Below are 22,777 nucleotides of genomic sequence, written 5' to 3'. Positions count from 1 at the left end.
AGAGCATTTCCTATCTCTTCTGCCCAATCTTCCTTTGCTTTAACCTAAAACTGTCATGTTCTGCCTCCCAGCACAACTGGTTCTTTCTGCCTCTTTACTCTTCTGGCTTATATAAAAGGCCTATCTTTTATGTGTCCTCTTCTGATTTAGGCTACCAAGTATTAGTTTAGTCCTGGGCTTTAATAAATATTTATATTTTGATAGCGCTGCTACACTAACAACTAATACCTAAGTGTTCCTTTTTGTGAGGCCTGTCTCTGGTCAAGATAGGCAAGTTGAGCAAAGGTTTGTTGAAGTAATGAGGGGGAAGAGAGGTGTGAGGCCACAACAACTCCACAATAGCAAAAGTCCAAATAGTTATGGTAGGTATCTAACTTGATTCACTTATTATTGGTAGGGAATTAAGGGAGGAGAGAAAGGAAATCTTTAGAGGTGGAAAGGCAAAAACCAACAACTATTGTTTATTTTGTTTTATTCCCCTGCTTCTATGAGAGTTTGCCACTGACTTCCATGGAACCATAAACAGATCTCTGCTTTATCTTCTGGTACACAGTGACATCTACAGAGAGTGGAGCACATCAAACAATACTTTCCTATTTCGTACCGTGTATTTTTATGACCATTTTTCTTTTCAATATTCAGTAGTTTAAACGTATTACTCTGTGTTATGCTTTTTAATGCATGTACAGTATTATTTGTCTTTGTAAATTCCCAGAAGATCTATGTTTGGGTTTTTTTTAAGTTGCTTCACCCCGGCAGAAGTTGTTTTGACATTTGGAAATGTGATAGCAGTTTATACACCCAATCAGCAATTAATTTCTCTTGATGGGTAGAATGTCTCGTCTCATGGTGCAATGCCCGGGAAGTTTTCAGCTTTTTTGAGGGAAAGATTCTGTGTTGCTCCCATCAAGAAGTGGGGTTTTGATGCTTTTGGTCTGAGTGCTTATTCTGAAATTATCATATAAATATCTTTATTATTAGATAAGTTCATTATTGAAGTAATGTTTTAAATTATTTTAAGAAAATACTAAAATGTAAATTCAGTTTATTTTTTTTTTAAAAACCAAATGAATAAATCAATAAAGCTACACATAGAGCTTTTTTTCAGGATTTGTTCTTTGTTAGACAAAATCCCTAGTTCTATTGCAGGCATATTTTTTGCTTGGTTTTTCTTCATTGATTTTCTTTTTCTCCTTCATTTTTTATTTAAGTTTCTGCAATCTTATTAGGAAAAAAAAAATAGCTAGGTTCTGCAGTATGATTTTATAGGTATTTCATCCTGTATTTCTCTGGGTAAGACAAACCAGAATCCAGCCTAGTGTACGTTTACAGAGCATTGCCTGTGGATACTATTTTCTGCAGACCTGGGCACGTTTTAACCTCAGTTAAACATGCGTGTAGATCTTTGCAAACATAACCCTTAGGCTACTGGGGCTCTAACTCCACTCTTTCAAAAGGACTTTGTAATAGGTGATTTTTTTAAAGAAGCTTAAAAGGGGGGAAAACTAAAATTTCCACTCAAAATATGAAAAGACAAGAAAAGAAATTATTTTTGTTTCTGCTGTCTTTAAAAAGCTTGTTTATTAAGTATATGTAAGAACATAGACACTTAGGCTCCGAACTTCATGGCATTTATTTTTGTTTTGTTTTGCTTGTTCATGCTTTATATGTAAAGGTCTTAATTTTGGTAAAGTATTTGATCATTTGGGTGTATTTTTTCTTTGCTGTTGGATAAATTTAAATGTATCAAAATAAGGTTTAAAATTACTACATCAATACGCATACATGCATATTGTTTTAGTCTTCCCGCCCCCCCCTTACTTGGTCAGATACTATAATAATATTAACTGCAAACCAGATCCAGGCCTTATTAAACTAATACAGCAGAATGATAATCAGAAAATTGCCAAGTACTGAACAAAACCTAGAAGTTTTAAAACTTATTAAGCGATTGTGGCTGAGGAGCAGGTTTTATAGCCAAGGCTTTCATATCTGAAAAATGACCCCGATAGTTTGCCAGATGACATTATTGTATAGTTTGTGGTAAACTCAATTTTTGTAGAAGAAAGAGCACAAAGTGTATTAATATCCCAGTGGAGCAGGAGGGAGCACTGGAAACCCAGGTAGTGAAAATCTCATGTGTATAAAATCCTTGGTAAAAAGCCTTAAACCCTTTAGAGAAATAAATGGGTAAAATATACTCTGTAAAATATAAACAAGCAATAAAATACATGTAAGCAGTGAATGCTAGAAAGATATGCATGATTTTCTAGGTATTCAAAGACTATTAATGCTACAATAAAAGATAAAGTTTATAATAGATGCAGTATGTCCATTCCATAAGAAGAAACAGAATAATTAAAAAAAAAAAAAGAAGTGAATACACTAGTAGAAATGTTTTAGCGTTCAAAGGCCGTCAGCATTTTTCCTCTTTTAGAGATCTGTTATGTGTCCGAACTCTGCATTTCCTTTCTTATTCTTACGGTCAGAGATTTTTAATTGGGATTGAAGGGAGTAAGAAAGAAAGAAAAATACAGAACATGTTTATGCTCCATATAGTTTTACAAATAATTGAGCAAACTTCCATTCGTATAGTGGTTTCAAGTATGACTTTTCTAACATGAAATATAATCACAGGAATCTTTCAGTTGCTGCACAGTTATTACTGCGAGAGGCATCTGGAAAATGTTTTCCATTATCTGTGGGTTTTGGCAGAGGCTATAAGCAAGCATGGTCAGTGTAATTAAACTGACAAGTGCTTGAGATACTGTATTTGTCTGCTCCATGTACTTTCCTTCAATAAATATTAGTATTTCTTCCAAATCTTCTACTTTAGCTGGTCACCCTGGCAACATTTAAACGTTAGTACAGCATGTAACACGGCAGTGTTCAGGGGCAGCATTTATGATAAATTATTAGCAGCTTTCTAGTAAATAACTGTTTGAGAGACCATTTGCAATAGGTGAGAGCAACAGATTTCTTTAGGAAAAGCTCAGACTGACAGAAGGTGCAATACCTGACTCCAGCAGATTGCTCTTCATGAGCTGTAAAAACCCTGTGCTGCAGAAAATCAGCCTGGAGGCCTAAACTTCCAGTGCTGTTGGTGTGAATCCCTCTTTCTGATAAATGTTGGAATATGGTCTGTGGACTTCTAAATTTAGCCCTTCAGGGGACCTATGGGTTGAGCCACCCGTACTGCAGATTTTGGGTAAAATCTGAACAATTAATGATCTTTTAATCAGGTGATCTCTACCAGGAGTCAAGTCTGAGCAGTAGCTTTCTAGCTTATTTTATTTGGTTTCAAGTTTGCATTGCTTTTTATAACTTCATGTACCACTTCATCTAGGCACCTCTTTATGTGGTAAACCATGGTGAGACTGGACCAATCCGATGCAACAGGTGCAAAGCTTATATGTGTCCCTTCATGCAGTTTATTGAAGGTGGAAGAAGATACCAGTGCGGATTTTGCAATTGTATAAATGATGGTAAGTGGTGTTTCTCTGATCTGTGCTGCATACAAATTCCATAAAACTAAAAAGAAACCGTATCCCTAAAATTATTTTCTTGACTTGCTGACTTGATGAAAAAGAAGTTTAGTGAGATGCAATAACTAGGCCGATTTTACAATTAAAAAAATACTACCCAAGAAAAATACTTAGAATTTGTTCAGTACAATTAAAAATAAATGTATGAAAAATAATGCTGACTCACAAAGTCCAGTCTGATATGATCAAATCTTTATTTAAAAATATTATGTCAGTATAGGATACAAAGCTGCTTGTATTGCTAACTAAAAGCAACTTTTGTGTGGAGAAGAATATTTTCTTTAAGAAATCTAAATGTCCAGCAAGAACCAAATATTTAGAACCATGTTAGCCTAGTCCTGTCCATGACTGTGGATGCAACGGTTAAATAACCTATTAATCTTACTGTGACAAGTGTTGGTTTTCACAGAAGATACCATGCCATATTTGTTCAAGTGTGCTGCATGTGACTCATAACTGTTCTTGTGCTCTTGGCTAAATCCCAAAGCTTTGCCAGAACTAGCCTTTCTAGACATTTGTATCATGTTGGATTTCCTCAGCTGGATCACAGCAGTATGTGCTTTCCCTAATACAGTCATCTTTTCAAGTCTGAAATGTGAACCTTGACAGGCTCATTCCAGCTTCTTTTCTGCTTAACGCTCAAATGTTTGTGCAAGCATAGCAGATAACCATATCATGGTTTGTTAGCAATTTAAACTCTCATAAAGAGAAATTTAAATGCACAGTGAACATACTAAGAAAGACATTTAAGTTGCAGTGTCATTTTAAATCATGCTTTGTATTACTACAGTGTCTTCTATGCAAGTCAGAAGGTACTTAACCAAACCAAAACCACAAAAAAGCCCACAGAACTTTTACAAGGACTAAAAATGGCCAACAAACTAGGTAGATATTCCTCCCCCTTCCCCAGCACCCCCCCCCCTTTTTTACAAGCAAAAATGTGAAAAATAAGCATTCTAAATATATATCGATTAAGGAAAGAGGAGCTAAAATCCAGAGGTGATTCCTCCTCAATGTGACTTCCAACCATGAGACCAGCTGCGTATCAATTAATGGAGGAAAACCCACTTGGTTTCTTAATGAAGTTCTGCAGCTTTTATGTGTAGCTGCAGAAGGTTCCCAATACAAGGAGCCCAGTGCTCTTTGCTGTACAGTGGGCCAGGGTCGTGAACCTGTTGGAGCATTTTCCAGTGAAACGGTGTTTTTGGATAAAGTGGTACAGGCTTTAGGAAAAGTGCTGGTTTTACCCCGGCCCCCCTGCAAAGCTCTGGTGATCTGAATTAACAGCCACTGTGAAGTCTGGATCCCAAGGGTGGCAGACTCCTGCCTGTGGAAATGACCTGGCTCAGCCTGACAGTGGATGGGTGGGAGAAAAGGGTCATGTATAGGGGAATATGCCCTATCCTCCAAATACAAAAGGAGCTGGCATTACTAGAATTTTGTGGGATTTTGTTTCATTTGCTTTTTTAAACCAATGTTGGAAAAAAAAAAAACCCAAAACAGTGCAACCTGGCTAAGTGTTTAAACTCTTCCCTTGATCTAGTAACAGAAGAGCCTACATTAGTACATTGTATCTGTTGAAATACCGTGTTGGCTTGTTCCCCAACTCCCGAAAATATAAACATTTTTTTCTGCTCTTGTGTTGGCTTTTAGTCCCTCCGTTCTTCTTTCAACATCTGGACCACGTTGGCCGACGGGTGGATCACTATGAAAGGCCCGAGCTGTCTCTGGGATCTTATGAATATGTTGCTACTTTGGATTATTGCCGAGTAAGTATTTCCAGGATGTAAACTAATTTACAATATTATACCTTCAGTGGAGGAAATGCACGTGTAAGCTGAACATTGGAGTCCGGGAACATTCTAGAAAATATAGGTAGATTTGGAGAATTTAAGCTTGCAATATTATGTTTTGATCTTTTGTGCTGCAGAATATGAGACTAGCAAGTAAGAATAACAAATAGTGCAGTAAAGTTGTGGATCACCAGTCTTGAACTGGGGCATTCGCTTGGTCCTGGCTAGCACGTTGCACTGTTTAGAGGATACGGCTGAAACTCTGATGCAGTGTTGTATTTTAGCTGAATGTTGTTTATTAATTTTGAAAACATGCAGACGCCTAAATCGCCTTCTGAATGTTGAAAACCTTAGCAAGGGAATTTGACCTTGTAATCTTTTCCTGGCAAGATTAGTTTTAGTTTTCAGATCAGGAATAAGTTACAATGGAATGGGTTCTCTCTTATAACATTAATTCACTGAAGAACTTAATCCAAAACCCACGCAAGTCACAGGAAATATTCGTAGGTGCTTTTATTAGAGAACTGTTATTGGATACTTCCAAAAGCATAAATTACTTAAATTGGCTAATTTTACAAAACTGCAAGTGTGATTTCATCTGTCCACAGTATGGACGTATTTTTCTGTTCTTGCTGAAATCAGGCATAATTTTCTTCCTGTCAGAGGAACTGAGGTCACGATAAGGTTAGGAAAAGCAATTGGATCCTATAAAGTCTCGAAGTAGATTACAGTCACTTCCTCAGACAGTCAGATTATTACTGGTATATAGAAAATGAACAGGTTTAATTCTGCTTTCTCACTAGAGTGCTGTTCCAGAATCCAGTGAAATCCCTGAGACCACTTCTATTGATTTTATTGAGATCTGGGTTAAACCTCAGAACAGGAGAGAACTGTAGTGAGGCATTACAGAAATACAGTGTGGGATCCTTAGTGTGCATCCAGTGTAGATTCAGCAAATTCAGTTAAGCTTTACTGATTTCTGGCACCTAAACCTTTGGAAGCTTATGTGTGGCTTTGTGCCATTTTCACAGTTCTTTTTCTCCACTCTGGCGTGTAACCCTGTGTGATGCAGTTTGCAGTGCAGTGGCTTTTGCCATAGAGCTTACTTAAAACAGGGAAACTCCTTGACCAAGCCATCCAGTGTGGTCTGTCATCTTGTTGCAAAGACCTGTCCATAGACTTCCTGGAATATTAGAAAAAAGAAAACTCTTACAAAATTAACATGCTGGAAATGCTAAGTCATTAAATTTTAGAGATGTTACTGTTATAATTACTTTTTCATTTTGTTGCAAGTTACAAAAGTTTAATTCCTTTATAAATCCAGTTTAAGACCAGAACTGAAAAGTCATTTCCTTTTGTGCTTATCAAATGACAAGGATGAACAGCTACAAAAAATGTTAACAAATAACAGCTGGTTTGCATTATTGCACTCCTGCTATAGCGGATGTGGCAAGAGCACAAGTCCTCAATTCTGCCATATATTTGTCAGAAATTATGCAGGGATTCTTTATAAATGATGATGCGATACAAGAGTTTAGAAGTAGTGTTTGATGTAATTTTTGAAACTAGAATCCAAATACAGTAAACAGAGCAGCTTTTAAAAATACTGCCTGGTTTTAGTTGACAGTAGTTAATCCTGATTTACATGATTCAAATGAAGTGAGATCAAAGGCTATATAGTTTAGTTTCAAGCGTGCCAGGGACGAGGCTTAGATGATTTTTTTCTTAAATGGAGTTTTCTGAGCTTTAGTTAAAGAATAATTTGGTAGGTGTTCAGAACTCTATATATGAAGTCTGTGAAACAGTATAATGGAAAATCTGTCCTGAATTTGGCAAAAATTAATGGCCACTACTCATCTTAATGAGAATTTAGAAAGCTTTGCTTAGGGAGTATGATGATTACTGTTGCTGTGTTCACTTTAGGTGATCCCCTTCCTGGGTACATCTCAAAGCATTACATTGCTTTATTTGAAAACAAAAGACCTTCATCATACTTTTTTTACTTAGAAAAACTTGTGTCAGTAGTGTATGTCACTATTGTGTGCCATTTACATTATGAATAAGAGACTATGCTAAGAAGTCATGCCCAAAGGAATCCATACCAGCCCAAGTCACTGCTGTTTAGGCAGCAATTACATACATTAAATGTTCCTCTCTCATGCTGTGATTATCTTACAGAAAGTCAGCTTATTCCTGAAAGGACAATTCAGCTGTCCAGAATGCACTGCAGCATGAGACAGCAAAACAGACAGGATGCAGATGATCACCACTTAGTACTGCTAAGAACTGAGATACTTGAATTCTGGTTCAGTACCTAAGTTGTATTTTCTGTTTCCAGATTGGTTAGAAGTCACTTGACAGTTGGTAGAGGCAAATGCTAACAAAAACTGAATTTAAGCATTTCTATTAACAAGACAGCATTATATGTTGATACAGGGAATGCAAAAACAGTATGGGTACAGAAAAAAAGGCAAAAGGCAAATTTGTTTAAACATTTGAATTCCAGGAGAAAATGTTTGTGTTTCATTCTATCTAATAAACTTTTACCCTTTCCATATTTTATTCCATTATGGTGCTGTTTTCTAGTAATAATGTTTTATTGCAGGGGTGGACTTTAGCCAATATGTGTCAGCTTTCTGCAATAATTTCTGTTCCTGGTCCATAGCATTTTTCAAACAATTGAACACTGTATTTAGATCGCCTTATGGTACCACCTGTCAATTTTTTAAATGTAACAGGACACTGTCTAATTTTCCCTGTGAATGGTCATTTTTTCTGTAGAACAACAAGCCTCCAAATCCACCAGCTTATATCTTCATGATTGATGTATCACACAGAAACATAAACAGTGGCCTAGTCAGACTCATATGTGATGAACTGAAGACTCTGCTAGATAAGCTTCCAAGGTAAAGAAACATAAGTGTGCTTTGCTTAACTCACTACACTGCAGTTTTCATGCAGCTTTGCATGTTGGGAGGTAAAAAGAAGGTACAGAATATGTCAAAATTTACCATACAGGCATTTTTGGGGTGACAGTGACCATATGTTGATTTTAACTCTGCTGGCAGTTCTTGGACTTTGATGTCTGGGCTTAGTACACAGATGGAAAGAAACTGTCATACTAAGAGCATATGCAGCACGTCTTCTTTTCCTTTCTTGTAGTGAACCCTAGTGGTATTATCAGCTATGTCCAAGCTTGTAGTTTTCACTTTACTTGCTATAATTCTGTTTATTGCAATGCTGTATTAAATTAAGCAGGGAAATATCAAAACCAGACTACTCAAGAATGGCAAGTCTCTCTAAAGCCGAAGTGCTGGTGGCTTGTGTCTTTTATTGTTAATTAGTAAAACTTTTAAAGCTTCCTGCTGTGCTGTGAGACTTTTCTGTCCTGGTATGTACCTGGAAGGAGAACAAATCTTGCAGGCAGCAAATACTTTATGAAATATAGCACATTTGCTTTGTCAGCGTGAAACACACAGTACTAGTATTACTGCTGATCAATATTAATAGCAATATATTATTTTACTGTAGTTTTGAGTATAGTACGTTAGTATAGTTTTCATTAAAGACATTTCTCAGCTAAGGTGTGTAAAAGCATTGAAGCACATGAAGAAAGAAAATGCATTCCAAGTAACAATACTTGCAGAGGGAAGACAGGCTTAAGAAACGGAGGGAGCAAAGTGAGGAAGACGGGATCCTTGAGATCATCTGGGATATGTTAAAAATCTTTAATCATATGCCATTCTGGGATCTCTGTGCATGAAGGAAATTCCAGTCCAGGGTGCGGGGGTTAGTCTGTAAGATGCCCATGTAAGGTGCCTCTCAAGTACTTTATCACTGAAGATTACACTGGAGACACAAGTGTTTGATATTATCCTGAACATATCTCAAAGCTTTCCATCAGGATTGGTCATGACTCTGAAGATATTATGATAAAAGGCATGAGTGTACTAACAAAAAGCAGTTGGCAGTTCAGGAACACGTGGGCTTGGAAGTTGAGGAAAAATGAAAGCAAGTATATCTATATCACAAAAAAGATATATTAATAATTCTCCTCACCAGCACTCTGCAGAGATCTGCTGCTATATCATTTGTTTGCAGGGCCAAATTCTTCATGTCCACTGAAAAAAAGAAAAACAATACAAAATGTAAAGACACTTCAGTTTACTCAGAGACTTGTCGTCTTTAAATGATATTAATTAAAAAAAAAAAAAAGCATTCCAACAAAATTTGTGGTGAAACTTTTATTTTGGTGCTGAGACACAAAGGTTACTGTGTGTTCATTTGCTGTTGCTTGGAGAAAGACACCTGCAAAAATATTCTGCTGTTCTCATGTGAGATAAAAGCCCTGTGCTGGGAATTGACCCTGTGTTCAGATCCAGAAGAGTAAAGGCTTGGGATAGCAAAGCAATATCCGTGTAACAAAAAGGCCATTGGTGTACAGGCCTGGGCCAGATAAGCCTGTGAAAGTGGCTGCGAAATGGGAAGTTAGAGGCAGCAAAGGAAGAATGAAGGTCGGTAGCTCAAGACCTGGTGTTTTTGTAGCACAGCAAACACATTATTTAGTTGCTTGAAATTTTAGAGCAGACATTTTCAGACTTAGGTGTTCCAAACCAGAAACCCCGGACTCTGTACTTAGAGAAATATGGATAAATGTGTTTAGAGAAATCATGCTTATGAGCTTGGAAAAATCAGGCTAACTAGTTCTGCAAGTGTGATTTTTAAGTGCCTAATTTAAAAAATAAATCATTTTAATGCATTTCTGTACACACGATCCAGACATCTCATTCTGAGATGTTAAAAAAATCTAAATAGTGTGTGAGCTACATAGGCAGTTGGCTGTGACATGCACAGCTGATCTTTAAAACTGATAGCAGCGATTGGCTGAAGCGCGGCAGTACAGACTGCCACGGGGAAGAGCAGCATCCGAAAAGATGGTCCCAAGTACCTGCTGTGTAACAACTTTGGGACTCTATGATGTGGCTGTTTCTCTTTCAGGTAGGAAAGTGCTGTATGTGCAGAAAGTTAATAATATTTTGTCTTTATCAAACTCCTGAATCATTACTAAGAGCGTAGTAGTGTCTGAGTGCTGGGAATTATTAGAAATTTACATCCAGAAATGCTTCTGTTTGAATATCTTGGAGGAATTATTTAAAATGCTTCTTCATGGAGTGTGTTTAATATAGAATATTATTTTAGAACAAAGTAGCCCCCTTCTCATCTGGCTGTATTCCCATAAAGCAGAAATGGTGGATTAACATTCTAGACTGACATGAGAGTTAAAGATCGTAGACAAGAAAAATTATTTGCCTCCAAAGCTCAAGATTTTAGATGAAGCTTATGAAAGTGCCAATGACAACTCCCTCCTCCTCCCCCCTGAGGACAAACAGATTTGATAGGAAAAACACTGACAGTTTTTTCTATTTGCTGTAAAAAAAATATAAACAAGAATTGCAGAAGTGTTTCTATGTTGTTCCTCCTCTTTAGTTTGACTTCTGATTTTGCTAGCATTTGTGAACTCATGAAATGCAATCTTTCGATTGCAGTGGAACAGAACGGAGGCCTTGCCATCGATTTTGGTGGGGTCAAGGCTTTATGCTGCTTTGGAGGACATTTTCAGAGCCTGGCTGCTGTACTGTGCTGAAGGCTCAGGATGACTGTTAACACTCCCTGGATAAATAGTAGTTTGTTTTTTATTTTGCCATGAATGCCTAGTAACTGGAAATGCTATATGCCACAGCTCTGTTATTAAATTCGTTTGGTGTGATAGTAGCACTGAATATGAAACTCTTTGCTCTCAAACATGCAAAAGCATTAGACTACAGACTCGGTATTTGCTGGTTTTGTGACATCTCACTATAAGTTAAGTAGGCTCCTTAAACGTTTAATGTACATTTAATGTACAGAGCATATGGGCTGATGTGTACTAACTGCAAGTACCACAGACTTGTTGTCTGGCATTTTTCATGCTAAAGGCTTGATTTGTCGTTTATGAGAGGAACTCCTTCCTGCTGTGAGAAGGTGCCATTTTATTAGTAATTAAGACTGATTTTTTGAGTAGGATTGCCTTTTACAGAAAAAAAACCCCACTGAATTTGGAATGCAAGCCTGGTAAGGGTCTGACTAGTACTATTAATAGTACTCATGGCACTATTAATGCTACTCATGGCACAGTGGGCTGGTGCTTAGAGGAGTCACCAGGAGTGAGCCTGGCTTGGGCTGAGAACTTAGTGGCCATCATGAGCCATTTCTACAGTGTTTTCTGGGTGATTCACAGCTATGGAGATCTAAGAGCTTGTGCTGATTAAAAGCAGCCATGTGGAACCAGAGGACTGACCCACCAAAGTCAATAGACATTATTCAAGCCTAGCTAGTGTTCTTACTAGGCATCAGTCATCAGTGTCACTGAATTACAGTGTATTCTAAATAAAGCTGATTTTCTGATTGTATCTTGTAAATAATTGCCCTGTTCTCTCTTTTCCATGTTTTGAGGACAGCATGGTTTATTCTTTATCTTAGGGACTTTTGACTTTCTTGGACGGGATGCACAACCTATAGGATTGTTGTTAACTATTTTCTTTTTCAAAAAATAAATAATATAGCAGTTTTTTTTTTTTTTTAATCAGGGTGTTTTAATTTGACCTAAGGCAAAGATTGGGGTCATTACATCTGCCTAGTGGTTGTTTGCTTTGTTGCTCCCAGTACCGATAATGATCTGAAAGCAGCCTTGCATTTCAAAGGAATGCTTGTATTGCAAGGGCAGAATTTCAGAATTCTAACCAGTTGGACTTTGTTTTTCTTACAGGGAAGAGCAAGAAGAAACCTCAGCAATTCGAGTTGGGTTTGTCACTTATAACAAGGTCCTTCACTTCTTTAACGTAAAAAGCAGCTTAGCCCAACCTCAGATGATGGTGGTTTCAGATGTTGGAGAAGTTTTTGTTCCTTTGCTGGATGGCTTCCTTGTTAACTTTCAGGAATCACGATCTGTTATTATCAAGTAAAGTATAATTATTCCATATGTAAATAAGATCTGAATGCTTACATTATACCTTTTAGTCAATTGTGTTGGGTTTTAGAGGGTGCATGTATTTATTGAAATACTTCAGAAGCCAGTAGATGCTTCAGAGTTGTATATTTACACCTCTGATGCAAAGAAAAAGTGGTATCAACAAGCCCCGGTGCTGAATTTGAAAGCTTGTTTAGGCCAGGGGTAAGCCACGCATCTTCAGCTGTCCTTCACAACTGGGAGGGGGTTGCAGCTGTGTGCCACCTTGCATGTTTTTACTCTTGTGATGTGTATGATGCACACCTGGGTATGATCTAAAGGATTCTTAAGTCCTTACAGCACGCTAGAACTCTTTAATTTTTAGTTATTTTTTATTTATTATTGAAATAATGTATCTCATAGAATTTACAAATTCATCTTTTGTTTTATTCTGGCTAGAATCCTAAGAAATGGAGCAATTAAAATTCATGTTTTTTTAAAATAGAAATTTACATGGAAAACACCTTCCTGTGTGAAAACTTGGTATGTGAAAAGGTATATTTGGAGACTACCCCAAATATGCTAACCGGCTGAGGCACTGATCCTTTTGTCTTTCATAGCTTGTTGGACCAGATTCCAGAGATGTTTGCAGACACCAACGAGAGTGAGACGATCTTTGCTCCTGTTATCCAGGCTGGCATGGAGGCGCTCAAGGTTAGAATGTTCCTCTCTGTAAGAGAAACAGCACTTTAATGAGAATAAGACTTGATAAGCTGCAGAAAGTTCCCTTTGCTAAAAGCCAGTACCAAGTGTTCCTACAAATCACAATGGGAAATGAGAAAAAATGTTGTTGATTGTTTCCAGGACTAATGTTCTGTTATTCTAACACTATGTTTCAACTGCTTTAGTCCAGATGAGAACACTGACAAGCATAACATCTGTTTCCAGATTTTGCTTATTGAGGGAAATCAGTCTCTAGTGTCTGTTCCACATAGAATTGATGTTTGGGAGAAGATGAGGAGCAGGTGTCAGTTTCTTGTTCAGCATTTGAAAGAAATAAAAGTGTTTAGTTACTGCAACAGAACTAAAGAGATGCTCTGGATGTTTCCACAGACATCCAGTCCTTGCGCATGTGATGGGCAGGAAGAGAGTCAGTGTAAGATGCGGTTTTACCCTGTCTATTGTCCCCCTTCTGCTGGCTTCTTGTGCAAAACAAGATATTTATGACTGAATTTGGTGGACAGTGGGTTCACCACAAGATTCGTAGGGGCAGAAAACAGCCAGTGGTGGTTTAAAATAGTTGATTTATCTGCGAGCCGTGCATAAGTAAAGCATGAACTTTGAGTAGATAAATTTCTTGCATCAAAAATACACAATACTTGTAAAATCTGTTTCTTTAATATTTAATTACCTGTTTTCTTGTTACTTATTTATACTGCCAGAAGGTATGTGTGCAAAACATACATTTGGTTACAACTTCTATCAGAATGCATGTCCCTAATACCTGACTTCTACAGAACAAGCTTAAGGACCATAATTGTACGTTTCCTTCAATGCTGACTTTAAAAGAAAGCAGCTCTTAATTAAGCTTTTTATTTAGCTCAGTATTTTAGTTATAAATTGTAAGGATTTTCACTGTGAATTGTTGTGCATATGTGTGTGCTCAAGAAAACAATTATTGTCTAAAATAATAAAATGGATTGTGTTCTTGAGATGAATTTTAATATGTTTCTAGAAATAATATATATATTTTAGCAAGTTTGTCAAAAGCAGTGTTAGTAATTCCTGATGCGTATCATGACAAATAGATATTAAGTCTTTCAGACTTCAGCAGAATGCTTCTTAACAGAAATTCAAGAAATGGGCATTCATGATTAAAGGTAACTATGCTTGAAATAGTAGAGGTGAAATTTCAGCTCTGTTACAAGTAAAGATACCATCTTCAATTGCATTTCTGCCACAGCAAAGAGTTTTCCCAGAAGAGTGTTGTAGCTTATTCTAAAATGTGGAATGTTTATCTTGTGAAATCTTAAGATTTGGAGAGACAGTACCCAAGCTGATTGGTGTCTTTAGTTTTGGGTATTGCAGTTTTAACCTGTATGTGAGGTTAAGTTTGGAGCAGGAAAAGGACAAATGTCTCTTTCCTCCTTCCTTCCCTTCACCCAACTTCTTCAGTACTTGAAGACCTTAGAATTGCTTACCAGTTTTCATTTCCCTTTGCTGTAACTTCTGGTCAGCCCTGAAGTGCTCAGGCAGTTGGGCTAGATGATCATTGCAAGTCCATTCCATTCCATTCCATTCCATTCCATTCCATTCGCTGTCTCAATATTAAGAGTGAGTGATAAACTGCATTTTCTAAATGGTGGTGGAAAAGTTTGTTAAGAGTACACAGATGCCCGCAGTACTGCTACTGCTGTTATTCTTTTCTTTGGAATTCAGGGGTTTCTGTCAGTGGTTTGTTATCTTGGTAAATATCATGTTCTCGTTAGAGTTCTAAATATGAAAGAAAACAAATAAGACTGGCAGTTACTTCATTTCTTAGTGACAGGAGGAAATGTTCATCACATGTTTTGATACTCCTGCATTTCAGCGTAGATTTGAATGCGGAGTCTACTACAGGAATGTAATCGTTGCTCATCTATAAAAACGTAATGTATGCTATTGTGCCTAAACTGAAAGAAATAATTTTTTAGTTAAATTATAGTTCCTTTTAATTTTATCCAATTTAGTATTTATACTTTTGATACTTGTTGCTTGTTGCATAATGTTTGTATCCAATTGCCAAGTCTCTGAAAGAGCTACTCCTGGTTTTGCCCATCAAGGTTTTAGATTCTTGTGTAGAAATTACTGTAACAATGTGTCAGCCAACATGTCTGTGTGCTAGACTCAGCTGTTTACTGCCATAAAATTCACAGTTTGTTTCAGGACTTATTTCCATCAAGTAAGTTTTGAGTTTCTCAATGAATTATTTAGCTCTGAAGAACCTGCAGAACCTATACATTGTTCTTTGCGATACCACAATGCATGAAAATTAGGCTTTTTTAATCTTAGCAGTAATAAAAATGCCAATATGTTGTCTTTGCAACAGGCTGCAGAATGTGCTGGAAAACTGTATATCTTCCATTCCTCATTGCCAACTGCGGAAGCACCAGGGAAGCTGAGAAACAGAGATGACAAAAAACTACTCAATACAGATAAAGAAAAGGTATTTTCTACTTCGAGTTAACAAGGACTGCTGCTACATTGAGTTTCTCTAACAGAGCCTTGATATTTTTTAATGTATTTTCTTTTACAAAGATGTGTTAATATTCCCATTCTCACTGTGCCCTGAGTCCATAGGTCTATTGGTTTGGGCCCTACAGGAACACCAAAGTCAAAGTAGGGTAGAGCTGCCATTCCCATCCATAAAGGAAATCTGCCAGCTGCAAATAATTCCACCCATCTAGAGCCTTTGCTGCCCACCTGTTTAGCTCTCCAAGACTGTGCTGAGTTGGTTCCCTGCATACGAGTATCACTGGGCTGTGTGGGCAGGGGCAACGCGCTTTTAATCCAATCCGTGCCTCACTTAAAACTTTCACTTCATCTTTTTTTCTTCACGTGGGCATTTGGATTGTGCTTGGCTGCCAACAGCATCTAATGTTATGCCACTTCTATTTTTCAATTCTGTGCAGACACTCTTCCAGCCCCAGGTAAACTTGTATGAGGCCTTAGCCCGGGATTGCGTGGCTAATGGCTGCTGCGTGAATCTGTTCCTCTTCCCGAATCAATATGTGGATGTAGCCTCCATGGGTCTTGTCACAATGTACACTGGAGGAACCTTGTACAAGTACAACAATTTCCAGGTAAGTGATACAGGTTTCCAGCCTTTCAGATGGTAACACCTGGGGATTTGTTATTTTTCCTGTCATTTCAAAGTGTGCTTCAACAAAAAGAGAGTAACTCTAGAAAACTTACTTATGAACTCCAAGGGATAAAGTTCAAACTTAAAAATGACAGATCAGGTTCAAGTATATGTCCTGAAACAGTAATAAACTGGTCAGTATCTTAAAATGAAATCTACTTAATTAAATATGCCGGCATCTGAGCAGGGAAGTCAGTTACTCCTGTGTATACAGATAAAAATGCTGATGATAAAGACCCCAAAAAAAGCAGTAACAACACCTGTTTATGTAAAATTTCATGGCAATTTTTATGGGGCGATAAAAGCCCAGCTAGGCCGCAAGGTTAAGGGCAAGAATGGATGTTACTGGAGATAATTCGATCAAATAGACATTCTGGATGTTCAAACCTAGTGATGAATTGGTGAATATTTGCATATATATGGTTCTGTTAAGAAAACAACAGTCAACTTTTTAAATCTCTTTTTAACTGAAAAGAGAGATATTAAATGTTAACAGATCTATGTTGGGGTGGGAAAGAGGTGGGTTTCTGCTGTCTTGCTGCCACCCTGTGGTGAACTGCAACTTTTGCTTTTGCTTTGCATTTCTAGCTCGGTCCTGACAGCCCACAGTTCTTAAGTGACCTCAGGAGGGACATAGTAAAAAAGACCGGATTTGATGCAATAATGAGAGTTCGGACAAGTACAGGTAATAGCACCCATTGGGAATATAAATAAACGTGAATACATATGACAATATATAATTTTAAATGATATAGTGCTGTACAGATCACTTTTAACACCCAAGCTAACTGTTTTAACTTATCTACTTGTTGGATAGACTGATAAAACAATTGAATATGTCCTTCCTGTATACGCCTCCTAATTTTCAAATATGAGTAAGGCCTCTGATCATTATAGATACAGCTTGGACTGCAAGTTGTATAAAAAAAGTGTTACAGCTGCCTTACATCTTACTTCATTTTCTAAATACTTCAAATGAAATTATGGTGTCTACTTTTCCAGCATTCATTCTTGGCTCAAATGCAGGTAATTGAGAAATGTACAAGTTCAACAAGCCAAGCGACCAGCGCAAAAGGTTCTGGGGGGTGTGTCCCGGAGTCACCGTGTGGCTTTGTGGCCCATCAGCTTTTTGCTCCCACTCAACTGTAAAAAAATGCCATTGGCAAGGACAGCTGGTGGGGCCCCCTGATGCTGCAAATCCCTCCTGTTTCAATAAGCAAAACTGACCATAAAGTCACAAAATGATGTCAAATGTATTTGCAGTTTTTACATAAAAGGTCATTTGTGTTATTTTCATTTGGCTGTAGGCTTCAGGGCTACAGACTTCTTTGGTGCTGTTTACATGAACAATACCACAGATGTAGAGATGGCAGCAGTTGACTGTGACAAGGCAGTGACCGTGGAGTTCAAACATGATGACAAACTGAATGAAGACACTGGAGCCTTAATTCAGGTAAAAAGAAAAAAAAACAACTTAATTCTATGTCATTTCATGACACTGTGAGCACGAACTTCTGCAGCCATAACAGAAGACATTTATGGTGTAGGACTGATGGGAGCAAGGCACAGACTGTGGTGTCATAATGCCACTAATAAAATAAGGTTCTGATTAACCAGCCAAAGACTGCATCTTACCTCAAAAGCACAATCTTCTGGTTGGGACTTAAGCAGGAATGCAGGAATGCCCCTTGTGACAATTAGTGTGTTCAACTATGCATGTTCTCTATTTAGAGATACCAAAATGCTTTCTAAATACTCAATGCGACCTTGTTGACTATTTTGCCATTTTACTAAACAAGTTTGTTTCGAGTGCAAGATTCATTACTTCTTGTATGGAAACTGTTATTGCTGTGGCATTCCTTGTGACATAGTTAAGTCAAAAGCAGTTCTCACTAAACATCACAGCCAACCCTGTGGACTGTGCAAAACCCACCAGCACTGGTACCTGTGCAATGAAAGCTCTCACTTGCAAACCAGCTGGCTGCCCTGCTCCTTCAGGCTCTCGGCAGGTGAGCGCTAGAAGCCCCATGGCACTAACTGGGAGTCTGTGTTTGCCCTGCAGGCTTTGGACCACACCTGAGATTGAAGTAGAATTGGAGTCATGAGCAAATTCTTGAATTACCCCCTCAATTTTTAATACCTAACCTCATGGTAGATGCAGGATACAGGGGTTAGCAGGACCTCTTGTGTCACTTCATAAGCATTTTATTCCTGTAAAAAGAAACCTCTCATTTTTTAAGATTAGGAAGTTTTTCTGTGTTGCTCTTTGCCAAGAGCAAAGGTGACCGGCACAGTACTTCCCGGCAAGCTTCCCAACTCCTGTATGGCATCTTTTCAGATACATTTGTTTGAGCTGTTCAAATGCTACACAATTACAAAGTATGATTTACCAATTTACAATCAGCATGTAGCAAATGACAGTAATAAGCCTTTCAATCAGTCATATTGTTTTTTATAAGTTTAAGTTTAGTAACTTTGATAAAATGTTGAATACGCTTCCATTAAAAATACAGGTATGCCAGGCCTATAGATCACTGACACAGCCCTAGGCTGTCTTCAGAAGTAAAGATACGCCTTTTATGCACAAAGTAGGTGGCTCTTGCATGCTGAGAGCTTTTTGTTCTAAAATAAAAACGGTAATTTGCTCTTCTGTTGCAGTGTGCTGTCCTCTACACATCAATAAGTGGGCAAAGACGACTTCGCATACACAATATAGGTTTAAATTGTAGCTCGCAGTTAGCTGATGTCTACAAGACTTGTGAGACTGATGCACTTATCAACTTCTTTGCTAAGTCAGGTAAGTTAGAACAGACCGATATTGTTTCCTTTATTTCTTTGGAGTAGAAGAAGGGAAGGAAAGGGAGTTTAAGTGATTACCCTAGTGGGAACTCATGTTTTGTAACTTGCTGCTCCAAGCCTGAGCAATTCCTGAAGTATAACAAGACAAATAGATAACATCATTTTGACATCCTGCCATAAAAGCAATGCCTGGGAAGGCAGCTAGAAACATGTAATGCGCAAAACTGCATAGACACAGAGTGGAAATGCACATATTACTGCAGTGGGTTTTTTTTGTTGTTTTGTTGGTGGGGTTTGTTTGTTTTGTTTTCAAAGAATTAATAGTCTTAAAGATGCAGTAAAAGAGACTAAGAAAGACTAAATAGAATGGAGTTCAGAAAAATTAGAAGCTAGCAGCATTATAGATGCTGTATAAGTGTCCACCTTTAGCATGCTTTTTTTTGTTCTTCTATGTTTGTAGCTTTTAAGGCCATTCTAAGCCAACCCCTGAAGACAGTCAGAGAGATCCTGGTGAATCAGACAGCTCACATGCTGGCGTGTTACCGGAAGAACTGTGCCAGCCCATCGGCAGTGAGCCAGGTAAAACACACCCAGCCTCGCACCCCCTCAGCCAAACTTTGAAGCACATGAACCACCTCCCCTGCAATATCAGCAGTGCCAGAAATTTGAAGACAAACTTTTCCTTTTCTTTCAATATGATTAATGACAGATGGGATTCAAAGGTAGCAATTGCAAGACACAGAGGCGGTAGCTCTGGAACAAGTGGCAATACCATTGAAGGAGACTGATGATCACATTCACATGAAGGAGCTTAGGCAGGCTTTTTCTTCCTGCTGGAATTATACACCAATTCACAAAGCTTTCATTTTTTTATTCTTATGTTGTTAAAGATTTTAAGATCCTAACTTTTGAGAAATAAGACTGCTATTGTCAAAAAATGAAACTAACATTGTATCTTAGTGAACAATCTAAATTTGCACATAGGTCTCTAAAGTGTGCTGGAATGATACATACCTGATGTCTAGATGGGGTGAAACTCCTTGGGGGAAAAAAAAATCCATGGTAATTAAGATAAGTCTACTAACTCTTTTATTTACCAAAGAAAGAAGCTCAAGGAACCTGATTACTTATATTCCACAGTACTTGAAAATTCTCTTAAGACAACTCTATTATTTTTCAGCCTATTCTTTTATATATTCAGAACATTTGGGAAGGTCTAACTGAACTAACAGGAAGGTGTTTTCAAGTCCTTTCAGCAATTATTGCTGAGAAAAGTCTTTTTCCATTTCAAACAAACACTCAAAGTCTAACTTCAAATCCTGCAAGCATTTGAATTTAACTTTTTTCTTTTTCTTGCAATTCTCAAAATATTTCCCTATCAGATTTTAGGGCACTTCTAAGAATAGCAGGAATGGTTGGCTGAGACTTTTTTTGAACAACAATTAGTAATTTTGTACATGAATGCTGAAGTTAAAAGGCCAAAGGACTCTGAAAATGTTGGACATATTTGATTTAGATTAGTTCTTTTGATCTCCTTTAAACTATATTTTCCAATTATTTCTTCCTTCTTCTTGAATGTGAGGTTTACAATTATTAAATAGCACATCCTAATTATATGACTTAAATTTAAATGCTCCAGTAAAATCAGCAGTTGTTTCCTTTTGAATCATTCACCTTTATGTCCTGGCAATTCAACCTGGAGCAAGACCAAGGCCTTTTACATGCTATGCTGCCACTAATCAAAAGCTTGGACAATCAATTGCTTAATGGTAGAGAGGACCAAATATGTAAGAACAGTACCAGAGAAACACTTACTGTGGACCTTAATTTCCCTCCTAAACGGTTCCGAGAGGTAACACCCACTTTTCCTATGTGACTCCCCTTTATTTTAGTACCTGAAAATGAGCATGAGTGGCAGGGAGATGAGAGCATCCAAGGTGATCACCACAGTCCCGAGAGCAAAAGTTTTCTGTTGGAGTGCCATTAAATATATTAACCACTCAGACCTGTCATATTTCATTTGAAACAACACACGTTTTTCTAGTTTTTTGGGGTTTTTTTCCTGTAATCAAAGAAAACAAGCAGCTGTCTATTTAAATGTTTGAAAGTCCAGCTCTCGTTTCCCCCATCCTTCATGGGCTATATTAAACAACCATCTTTCTCTGGCTCTCAGCTCATCCTCCCAGATGCGATGAAGGTGCTGCCTGTGTACCTGAACTCTCTGCTGAAGAGCTGCACACTAGTTGGCAGACCAGAAATTCCAACTGACGAGAGAACCTACCACCGGCAGCTGGTCATGGCTATGGGGGTGGCCGACACACAGCTCTATTTTTATCCCCAGCTTCTGCCAATTGTAAGTATGTTGCTTGCACATCTTTTAATCTTCACTAACAAACACTGTTTTCAGTATGTGGTGATTTTATAATTGTGCAGATGCAAAAAAGATTGTGTCTGCTGGGCAAGTGTTGTACTACCAAGCTGGATTACATTTTTACTGTGATGTAGTTGGTAGCTGAACTAAATTGAGGGAGGGTACAACCACTAGTTAATGGAAAATGGGGAAGTAACATTATCAGTCATTGACATCAGCATCCTCTAAGAATCTCACTGTCCTTTTAACAAGGTTTTTGACCAGGCTAAGGAAAGGCACCAGCTTTACTACAGATCAACACTGGTACGCAAGTGTCTTCCTGCTTGCAGCAGGTATTCCTTTGCACTCAGTGCACTAACTGCAAGAGATTTTTAATTTCAAATTACCTCTCATCTGGAAAGGAAGCACTAAGATGCACTAAACCTTTCAATTAGTTATCTTTCAGTGTCTAATTAAAGCTTTAGTCACCTTGTAGCTGCTGAGTCTGCAACTCTTGCGTATTTTTGCCCCACAGCACAGCCTGGATCTGAAGAGTGACACTGTCCCAGCTGCAGTCCGCTGCTCAGAGGAGCGTCTCTCCGAAGGAGGGGCCTTCATTCTGGCCAGCGGGCTGAGTATGTTCCTATGGCTGGGAGTCAGCGCACCCCCAGAGCTCATCCAAGGGCTTTTCAACGTGCCGTCCTTCGCACACATCAGCACAGAGGCTGTGAGTACATGGAGACCAGTCACGTTCTCAGAATTTGTGATTCAGTATGAGCAGACTGCTAATCAGAGAAACAAGTGAGATGGATTTGCATCATTCAACTTAGAGCAGAAACGGGTGACTAGGAGGTGTTAAGACATCAGAAGTAACACCTAAAACTTTAATGGAGTGAAAGTTTAAGAAGGTTTAAAAATGTTGTGAGAGCTTCTGTCCTGTAAGTGTCCAGAGTATAAAAGCTTATTGAAGTCCTATTTAATGTGTATTGCTAAAATGGGAACAAAACACTTTGCCATAGTTAAACTTCCTCATGATGATGAATTTTCATGTAGTGATTATGTTGAAGTGAAAAATGGCTTAGACAAATGCATGTTTTTGTGATGGAGATGGCATTTCCCAGTTTAGAATGAAATCCACAGTAACTCACATCATTAAGAGCAGCAGCTAGTCTTGTATGAATTCACACGTGGTGTGACAGGACTAGAACAAACTGCCATACTTTCATTCCAACAGACATTACTGCCCGACCTGGACAACCCAGTTTCTAAGAAACTTAAGTCAATACTGGAGCGTATCCAGAGCCACAAGCCCTACACTATGAAGGTAAGACTTCTCTCTGCCTCAACTCATTCCTCACGCCTGTTCAAAACACCACCACAGACTTTGACAAAACTCACTGTAGC

The 22,777-nt window shown here is 38.1% G+C and overlaps 1 protein-coding gene across 1 annotated transcript in view; it reads left to right on the top strand.

Moving 5' to 3' along the window:
• SEC24D (SEC24 homolog D, COPII coat complex component) overlaps positions 1–22,777 on the top strand; it is a 56,633-nt gene that overhangs the window by 31,851 nt on the left and 2,005 nt on the right. The window contains exons 9-22 of the mRNA XM_082052027.1: positions 3,347–3,485; positions 5,199–5,314; positions 8,120–8,244; positions 12,144–12,335; positions 12,944–13,037; positions 15,412–15,528; positions 15,995–16,165; positions 16,813–16,909; positions 17,532–17,677; positions 18,883–19,021; positions 19,484–19,602; positions 21,197–21,376; positions 21,909–22,100; positions 22,608–22,697. Coding sequence (XP_081908153.1) covers positions 3,347–3,485; positions 5,199–5,314; positions 8,120–8,244; positions 12,144–12,335; positions 12,944–13,037; positions 15,412–15,528; positions 15,995–16,165; positions 16,813–16,909; positions 17,532–17,677; positions 18,883–19,021; positions 19,484–19,602; positions 21,197–21,376; positions 21,909–22,100; positions 22,608–22,697 — 1,917 coding nt within the window. The remainder of the gene's footprint in view (positions 1–3,346; positions 3,486–5,198; positions 5,315–8,119; positions 8,245–12,143; positions 12,336–12,943; positions 13,038–15,411; positions 15,529–15,994; positions 16,166–16,812; positions 16,910–17,531; positions 17,678–18,882; positions 19,022–19,483; positions 19,603–21,196; positions 21,377–21,908; positions 22,101–22,607; positions 22,698–22,777) is intronic.

This window comes from Streptopelia decaocto (assembly GCF_964273445.1).
Source record: "Streptopelia decaocto genome assembly, chromosome: 4".
Classification (NCBI taxonomy): domain Eukaryota; kingdom Metazoa; phylum Chordata; class Aves; order Columbiformes; family Columbidae; genus Streptopelia; species Streptopelia decaocto.
The sequence above is the reverse complement of the archived record's forward strand: the minus strand, read 5'-3'. Positions and strand labels throughout refer to the sequence as shown.